The sequence below is a fragment of the Hipposideros armiger genome, unplaced genomic scaffold (genome assembly GCF_001890085.2).
Source record: "Hipposideros armiger isolate ML-2016 unplaced genomic scaffold, ASM189008v1 scaffold_75, whole genome shotgun sequence".
Lineage (NCBI taxonomy): Eukaryota > Metazoa > Chordata > Mammalia > Chiroptera > Hipposideridae > Hipposideros > Hipposideros armiger.
This window is the reverse complement of record NW_017731425.1, coordinates 1,433,834-1,442,888: the sequence shown is the minus strand read 5'-3', so window position 1 is coordinate 1,442,888 and position 9,055 is coordinate 1,433,834. Positions and strand designations below refer to the sequence as shown.

The window sequence follows — 9,055 nt, the reverse complement described above, 5'->3', positions numbered from 1 at the left end:
GCCGGCTTGGGCCAGGTGCGGCCGCCAGCCTCGCCCGGCCCCCGGAGCCGCGGCCAATGGGCTCCCCGTACCCCCGGCCCCTCCCAGCCCCTCCGCGCGCCGGGGACGCACAGAAGCCGCATTCAGCGCGTCCGGGGCTGCGCTGCGCCCCCGCCGGCGGCCCAACAAGGCGCGTTTGTCTCCGACGCGCCAACGGGGCCATTGTCCCGCCGCCGGACCCTGAGGCTCGGCCGAGCTCCCGGCCCCGAAGGGGATTCGAGGGTGCCTGGGAAACGGGATGGCGTGGTGGTGGTGAGGGCAGTCCAGCTCTGGGGGAAAAGGAGGCGGCTAGGTTAGTTGGTTTTTATTGGGGGTTCTGGAGTCCCGAGAGTATCCAGTGGAAAGTGTGGCCCCCTGCTCCAGTCAGTGCAATCTGAGGACACGTTTTTGGCTTCTGAAATATGGATGGGGTGGGGGTGGGGTGCCACAATTTCCCAGGGCAGTTCAGGCAAGGGACCCATCTCCAACTGGTCAGCCACATGGAGGTCTCAGCTGACCCCATCTCTCCAAGGCACCAATCAGGGCTGAGCACAGCACCATCAGGATGCTGGCGTCTCATCCAGGATCCACTTTTTTCCATTCCAGGGCCTCCCTCCTTCACCCCAGAGGGCCAAAGATGGGGACTAATGCCTGCCTGGAGTCGGGAATGCTCAGCTCCAGCTGTGGGCAGTGCAAAAGTAGCAGTGGAGCATGGGTCACGTCAGAGCCCAACTGCCCCCGCCATAACTGGGCGACTCTGGAATGGGGAAAATTCAACATCAGCACGACTGCCAGATACTTCCTTATCTGATGGGACCTGCTCTCCAGCCTTACCTTGGCACCCTTGCCACAGCCCTGGGAGGCACATGCATGCACCCAGGCAGGCCCATTACCACCTAGGGCAGCAAGCTTTGGCTCCAGAGGCCCTGACCCTATCCCTGCCTCTGGAAACATTGCCCCACTGCCATGAGCATGCGAGTAGAATGTAGCCCTTTCCTACACTCCCAGTGATGACAAGCCAAGACAGGGGCCCTGGGTTCTCCGCTCCCTCAGCCAGAGCCTGTCCAAGCTCTTGCCTTCCCCCTGCACAGGTTGGGCCTGTAACCACTGCCCAGAAAACTTCTAGAGCCTGGGCAGGGTAAAAGGGCAGAGGGCCAAGGCCTCACTTTGGAGAAGGTGGAGCCCAGCTCCAAACCCATACTTCCCTGCCCTGGTCCCTGCTCCTGACAGCACTCAGCCCATTGGGGCACTTTAGGGGAAGGGTATTCAGAAACTCCCTGCCTGACCTGGGAGGGGCTGTGACCATCCTGAGCCAGATTCTGGCCCTGGCTGTGCCATGAAGCACTGGCAGCCCCAGGCAAGAGCTTGTTTCCCCTGGGCCTCAGCAAGGGCACTGCCAGGGTCGGTTGGGACGCTGTAAAGATAGCCCAGCAAAGGTAACAAGTCAGGCTGCTGGCAACATCCACATTTGGGGTTCCTCGGAGATTATGCCCAGGAACACACAGGGTAAAGCTCAGTACCCTCAACTCAGGCCCCACAGATTTTTCAGGCATTGGCTCTTATCTTCTGGGCTGACTCAAGCAGGAAATGATGACAATCACAATTGGTATTTACTGAGCACTTTATTAAACACCTCATACTACTGAGTTTCCATTAACATTATCATGGAACACTCCATACATCCCTGAGAGGCAGGCTCCAGAATTTCTACTCCCAATTTACACAGGAGAAAGTAGGTCCACAGAGGAAAGGTACCTGGGCTGGATTGTGAACCAATGGCAGACTGACTTCAAAGCCCAAGCCCAAAACCTCTGCACCTACCTTCTGGCATCCTTGGGCCCAAAGGGGTCCTTGGACATCCAGAGAGCTCTGAGCAGTGACCAGCCCCTTCTCGTAAACACCCAGGCAGATTCAGCCTGGGGCACAGGGCACTAGGTGGCCCTTCTCCAACCCCAAGAATGCTCATGAACACAGAATTCAATTGGCTGCAAAACTTCAGCCATTTAATAACAAATGGTTCCCTACACTCCCCACCCCCACTCACAGAACTGGGAGAAACGTGGGTATAACTATGTGTGTGGGGCGGGGGGGGCACAGAAAGCCAGGATGAATGGGAGCAGCCGGTGAAGGGCTGGTTGGCGCCCTCTCCTCAATGTTGACTCCTGGGAGACAGAGTCAGGTTGGGCAGAGGCCTATTCTCTGCCAGGGACAAGCAGAGCTTCATCCAAGGAAGGCCGGGCCTGCCCACGGGCCCAGCCAGAGAGCATAAGAGGAAGCTGGGGCTGGCGGGGTTGGAGAGGGATGAAAACAGCAGAGATTAAGGGACTCTGGTCTGCCAGCCAGCTTGGGTCCTCTGGCCTGCCCGTGCCAAGTCCAGCCGCCAGGAACTGGACTTGCCCATCAACAGGTCGCCACTTCTCACACTGGCCTTGCCTTCTTGGCCTTCTTCTCAGACCTCACGGCCTCATCGTGGGCTTTCCGTTTCTCCGCTAGTTTGTTGGCCTGTGAGGAGGAAGGGGAGGGTCAAGCTGTGATGGGGGAGATGAGCAGGGAAGGGGATGCCCCATTTTACTTGAGGCCATCCCTTAAAAGCAGAGCTTCCAGAGAAATTAAGAGGCAATTATTACAACAGGGAAAAACAAATCTATCAGAACAATGTCAGATGAGGAAACAAGCCTTCACCTTTGCCTTCAAAATCCTATTATTTTATGGGCCCACAGCAAGTTAGGAGGATCCCTGGATCCCAGAGCTGGAGGCAACGGCCCCATTTGTCTCCTCCTCTTGAGAAAGCTGGGTGCCATTCAAAACTTTACCAGGAGCCGCTGGGGAAGGGTCAAGTTGGAATTGTCTTTTTCCCAGAACCATCTATCTGGCAATGCCTATTACAAAACAGGTACGCCTTTCAACCTGGAAATTATACTCCTAAGAATTAACCCTGCAGAGGCATTGGAAGGTAGACAGAGACAGCTCAAGGGTATTTTCTAAGAATGACTAAAAATGGAAAACAATCTAATTCTATCAGCAGGGAACAGGTCAGATATGGTATGAAGTTTATGCAATGGTTAAATGAAAAACACGCTGCAAAACAATCTATATGTAGTGTGACACCCCCAAAATAAGGTCTGTTATTATATGCACAAAAGAAACCTGGGGGGCTGTTACTACTGACCATCCCAAGGGCAGGACTGTGAGCCACTTCCACGATATCCAAAAGTCCTGATGTTCACAGAACTTTTATTTTTGCTTAAATTTTTTTTTCTACAATAAGTATATGTGGCTTTGTGAATAAGAGGAAAGAAAATAGAAGCTTAACCCAAACCTCCCATGAGTCCTCCTGCTTTAGGCACTTCTATTAATTAAAAGCAGGTTTCCATTAAAAAAGGCCTCTGTGCCCAGACCGACTCTCTTCATAAAAGCAGGCCCTGAGTTTGCTGGTACTGCTCTGTCCCAACCCCAGCCGACTCAGAAACAGCAGTACAAACAGTTAGAAGGAGACAGAAGCCTGAAGAAAACCCATTTGAGAGCTGCTGATGCTAAGATGCAGCCGGGCTAGGCAGGCAACCTCAGAAAAGGGCTAAGAGGGCCCGGAGTCTGCCCAGAGAGCCAGCTGGCCCGAAGTTCATCTGTGCAGCTACATCAAGTGGCCACACCTGAAGTCTCAGGTGGGTGGCAGGGACTCACCTCGCGGGTTTTGCGCCTCTTGCCAAACATGATCTTGTTGTAGAGGTACTTCTCCCGCTTCTTCATCATCATGATGGCGAGGCGCTTGGCCTCACTCTCCTCCTCCTGGGCCAGCCGCTGCTTGTCCTCCAGCTTCACAGTGCCTGCCATCACCCTGGGCTTCTGCGAAAACAGGGTGGACCCTTGTGGATGCAAGTCCCCACACCCAATCCTGGCAAAGGGCGGGCCAGGGCTGGTACCAAGATGCCAGGGAGGCTGCTTCCCAGGCTGCGCCCCAATACCTTCCCCTCCATCCTCTGCTCCTCCAGGGCTGTTAGTCGGGCTTCTTCCTCCTTTTCCGAACCAGCCTCCACATCTTCTTCCTCCTTTTCATCTTCTCCCTCTTTATCACCATCACTATCATTGTCTTCCTCCTCGTCTTCCTCTTCAGATTCATTCCAATTTCCTATAAATAGCGGATGGCTTCTGAATGCCCTGGGAGCCTGCTCTTCCCCTGGTAGGGCAAGAACTGGCACCAGGCACCACCTTCTTCGGCCCTGGAAACATCCCACAGACAGTGCTGGGCTGTCCCAACCGTGCTCCTCTCTGGCCCTCCCCCCATAGCCCCAGCTGCCTTCAGAGGAAACTCCAGGACCCCACTCCTGAGCTCTACGTCTATATAAACGCCAATGACAACTTCTAGACCATTCTTCTGCTCGCTCAGTTACTCTGAAACTCCAGGAACACCTGATTGTAAGACACAGACGTTCCCTTCTCCTCAGACTTACTCCAAAGATAGATTTAAAGTGCTTTGTGCCTCTGCTACCCTGTCCTCTGGAGTTTGCCACCTTTGAAGCCAAGGGGCCAAGGCCAGCCTGGAGGAGCCTGCCCACCCCAGCTTCTCCCACTCGCCTGGGTGCTCTCCTCGCTGCAGGGCCAGCAACTTCAGCTTCTCAGGGGGCACGTAATCTCCTTCCTTCTCTGACACGAAGGGTGAAAGGTGTGGGGGCAGCTGCACCCCAGGGAAGTAGTCTGTCACGGGGAGGAGGAGCCGGGCATTTACAGAGTCAAACACCCACTGGGGCTGCACGTAGTACCTGGCACAGAATGGAGGCAGAGAGAGGTCATGAGGGCCGCCCGAGGTCCCACTGCATCCGCAGAGGCCTTGAGACAGACCTCTGAACCCAGAACCCCAAACAGACGGAGGGAAAAGAATGCTGTGGGGGCCTACCTGCCGATGACAGGAGTCTGCTGCCCGGGCCGGTCGACAATCTGGTGGGTGATGCAGGAGTCTGTGGCGTCGTAGGTGGCCCCAATGCACAGAGACTTGTCCCAGGACACATCCCCCCCAAAACTCCTACAGGCACAGGGGGAGCCCACAAAAGTACTCAGATATGAAGTGCCTGCCCTGGGACCCACTAGCTCACAAGCTCACCCTCCTAGGACACACCTGTCCCCTCCCCACTCCAGGATCCTCCGTCTGGCCTACATCCAGTACTGGCCCAGTGGAGACCTTCTGCCCTAAGCTGGTGAGAAAGTGATGCCAGCTGCCCTCTGATGAGCACTTCCTGTGTGCTTGGGGCATGCTGAGCACTTCCCATGCACCATTTTGGTGAATCCTCACAACAGCCCTAAGAAGTGGATACTGACAGCACCCTGATGTTACTGGTGGGCGTCCAGGGCGGCCCTGTGCAGGGCAAGACCCCGCAGAGTGTGGCAGAGCCAGTGCTGCTGGTCTCTCTACCTGATGACGAAAGCCAGGGCCTCGCGGGGCACCTCACGGTTCAGGAAAAACTTCAGGCCCTCAAAGAGCATCTTATGCTTCTCCTGCGCCTCCAGCTCCTTCCTGCGGTCCTCCTCCTGCGCCATCATCTCCTGCCGAGAATGGGCCAGCTTTGCACCATCAAGCCTGCCCACAATCCCACTGGAGGGCAAGGGTTGGAGATGAACATCCCCCCCACACCCACACCCAGCTTCCTTCTAGATCCCTTGATCCCAGTGCTCCCTGCACTGCGCACTCCTGGAAGGCAGCGCAGTTCTCACCCCATCGGCAGGAAACTCGTCCACCTCAGCCTCCTCCTCTGCAGGCACCACCGTGCGGGCCAGGCTGGCACTAAGGGCCGCCAGTTTCTACAGAAAAGAAGCAGGGCTGCGGGGTCTGCTTGCAGGTGTGGGGTCTTACCTGGGGGTGTGGCCACGGTGGGGAGGGGTAGCAGTGACAGTTCTAGGACATCAGTGGTTTTGGGTTCTGAGGGAAGCCCCGAGACCACATATGTAGCCATGACCACCCCCACTCCTGGACTAAGGACCACCCTTCTTGGTGATGCAGGGCCGATGCTCTGGAAGCCCCTCTCACCTCCATAGAGTTCTCAGAGTCCAACGCGTAGCTGTCCTCATGGGCCTTTGCCTGTATGTAGGGCTGACTCTCGAGCTGGGAGGCAGGGGAAGGTCAGAGGGATAGGATGCCCACAGCCCCCACTTCCTCGTGGGGAGAGAAGGGCTGTGGCCCATACACAGTGAGGAGGTGGCGCTGGGCTGGTGTCCTACCTTGGGTGGGTAGTGCAGGTTGAGTGATTGGTAGAGGCGGAAGTTGACGAAGCCCAGCAGGGTGGTATAGAACTCAGTGAAGGTGGCCATGACCCTGTAGTCCACATCTGTTGGGTGCTGGGGGGCACAAGAGGTGCTTCAGCAGGGTGGAGGCAAGCTACATGGGGCGAGGGGCTGCCTGCCCAAGGACCAGCTCTTCCAAGGTGGCCCTGCCTTCGGAGCTCTGCCCCACGGGAAGCGGCTGTGTAACGTGTCCCGATCCAGAAACATTCTGGGCACCAGTGAGGCTCTGGACAGGGGTCCTAAGAGTTAAGGGTGTCCTGCAAGCCAGTACCAGATCCCCCAGCCATAAAGGAGAAGCTAGGAGTGAACAAAGGGATGCCTTTGTCATACTGTTCCCAGGAATGGCAGGCACCTTCCTTTTCCTGCCCCAGCTCTCCCCTCGTCTTCCATGTCCCAGCTCAGACTTCTGCCCCTGCAGAGGCCACTTTCCCTGCCCAAGCTGGTCAGAGCTCATGCCTTCTCCATTATTCATCCGATCATCTTCATTTAATGTCTTCTCCAGGGCTACCCTATGAACACCTGGTTGGGGGAACAGGACTCCCAGAGCCCAGAACCATCACTGGCCCAGCTGGGAGAGGAGGCCCTGGAGCAGTCTGCCCAGCGAGGGTAGTACGTGGATGGCACTCAGTGCCCCCAAGCCTTGGCAGGGCCCTTGGTGATGGACACTCAGGAATTCAGTGACCAGGCCTAGGGCCCAAGCCAGAGATAGGCTGGGACAGCTGCCTGACTCAGCCCTAGGGAGCTCTGGAGAAATGGCGGGCAGAAAGCCTGCCTGCTTGGGGCAAAGGCAGAGCCACCCTCAAGCTGCCAACCCAGCAAGCAGGGGACATGGAAGGGTTCATCTTTGACCCTGAAGAGTTAATACAGCAAAACACAGCAAGGATCTGAGACCTAGAGCAAAGCACTTCAACTCTTGAGAAGCACTGCCTGCCCCACCCCCGCCCGCCCCAACTAGGGAGGCTAGCCCAGTCCCGCTGACCCCCAGGACCTGGACAGGAAGCTATGCCGAGCAATGTCCAAATTGGTGGTGATCACAATGTCCCTTTTGTCCTGGGCAGACCTATGACTCTGAACTGTTTCTCCACCCTATCATCAGGCAGTGACCTGGGCTGTAGGTGCATAGGGCCAAGACGTACACTGTCTGTCCCCCCACTCACACACCTCTGTCCTTCCGAAAGCCTCTGCCAGGGATCTTAATGGGCCTAGCAAGTATCTGAGCACCAACGCCATTTCCTGCAGCCCAGCGCTGAAAGGGCCCCCACCTGCCTGGTCCTACTCTGGGAAGCCCAGCACTGGCTGCTCAGGAGGATGGGGCACATCAGAGCCTCAGCTACAACCCGGACCAGTCCCCCGTCCCCCGTCCTGCTGAGAGGAAGTAGAAGTAGTGAGCTGGCCAGGGAGGAAGAAAGAATGGGTGGCCATTCCCTTCCCCCAGGCCAGCTGTGTGGAGGCTGGCCTCCAAAGGGCCCTATTCACCACCCGGGAGGACACACAAAGACCAGTCTGAGCAGCACGGGGGTGGGACATCAGAGAGAAGGAAGGAGCGGGAGGGCTAGAGAGGAAGGAGGGAAGGCAGGAAGAAAGGAGGAGGATAGGAGGAAACAGAATGGGGAAGAGGAAGAGCCACGGGCTCTGGCACACATGCCTGTCCCAGGGAGTGGGAACAGAGACTACGCCTGCCTCTCGCCCAGACAGACTACAGCCTGCCACCAAACATCACCGCTGCTCCACAGTCAGTGGTTCTGGCCTTCAAATCCCCACCAGCTCAGGGTAAAGGAGAGGAGCCCAGACCCCCAGCTCACCGCGGAGCACCTGATGACCTGGTCAGCAAACCCAATGCCCAGCCAGGCTGGCACATGTGCCTCCACTGAAGGCACCAGTTCCCACTCAGTGCATCAGCAGGAAGCTGTGCCAAATGCAGGCCCACAGAATGACAAGGTGGCAAGCCTGGCTGAGACCATGTGGGTGGGAACTAGAGGCTAATGATGCCCCATAAGGAGGCAAAACCAGGATTTCTCTCCATGGATCCCTGCCAAAAATTCCCAGTCTAAAAAACCAAATAAGTAGTGCCATGTGCTAAATGGTTCCCTTGCATTCACCCTCCCCAATCCCCCAGCCCTCCAGCCCTATGGGGGTGATGGGAATGGGGGAAGCTGAGGGGTTAAGCAAAGCAGCTTGGCCAAGATCTGGCAGCTGCCAGCGACACAGCAGCATGAGGACCCCAGTGGGTCTGAAGGTAGGGCTGGACTTGGTCTCTGTTCAGAACTCCACAGCCGCTCACTATTCATTCAGCAACCCCAAAGGGCCAAGCACCAGGCACTTTGAACAGTTTTTTTCTTAAATTCTCACAATGATGCTTAGAAAGTGGAAGCACACCATAAATTGAAGTACAGAGGTGAAGAAACATGTTCAAGGTCACCCAGCTGGGGGTACTGGAGCCAAGCTGGCTCAAGCTCTTATTGTGCAGCACGTTCCCCACCTGACCTCACACCCCCACCAACAGTTAGGAACCCAACACACGCTGGACTCCCCAGGACAGTAAACTCCCCGCCCCGCTTTGCTCATGCCCCTATGGAGCCAGAGGGAGCAATGGCCCAGCACAAGCCCTTCCCATGGGCACACTCACGTCGTGGGAGAAAGCATAGGGAGTGATCCACACAATGGGCTGCCCCAGCACCTCAGCCTGGTAGTAAATACCTTTGATGGACAGGAAGACCTAGGGGAAAGGAGGGGACAGCACGTAAAAACCAAGAGGACGGGGGTGGGG

General features: G+C 56.5%; 1 protein-coding gene across 1 annotated transcript in view; it reads right to left on the bottom strand.

Moving 5' to 3' along the window:
• Positions 1 to 1,621: 1,621 nt before the first annotated feature.
• The window catches only part of PES1 (pescadillo ribosomal biogenesis factor 1), a 16,362-nt gene continuing 8,928 nt past the window's right edge, over positions 1,622 to 9,055 (bottom strand). The window contains exons 6-15 of the mRNA XM_019643182.1: positions 8,915 to 9,004; positions 6,226 to 6,342; positions 6,035 to 6,109; positions 5,722 to 5,808; positions 5,423 to 5,553; positions 4,910 to 5,035; positions 4,591 to 4,775; positions 3,981 to 4,144; positions 3,700 to 3,861; positions 1,622 to 2,520 (exon numbers count right to left, since the gene is read on the bottom strand). Coding sequence (XP_019498727.1) covers positions 2,437 to 2,520; positions 3,700 to 3,861; positions 3,981 to 4,144; positions 4,591 to 4,775; positions 4,910 to 5,035; positions 5,423 to 5,553; positions 5,722 to 5,808; positions 6,035 to 6,109; positions 6,226 to 6,342; positions 8,915 to 9,004 — 1,221 coding nt within the window. The 3' untranslated portion in view covers positions 1,622 to 2,436. The remainder of the gene's footprint in view (positions 2,521 to 3,699; positions 3,862 to 3,980; positions 4,145 to 4,590; positions 4,776 to 4,909; positions 5,036 to 5,422; positions 5,554 to 5,721; positions 5,809 to 6,034; positions 6,110 to 6,225; positions 6,343 to 8,914; positions 9,005 to 9,055) is intronic.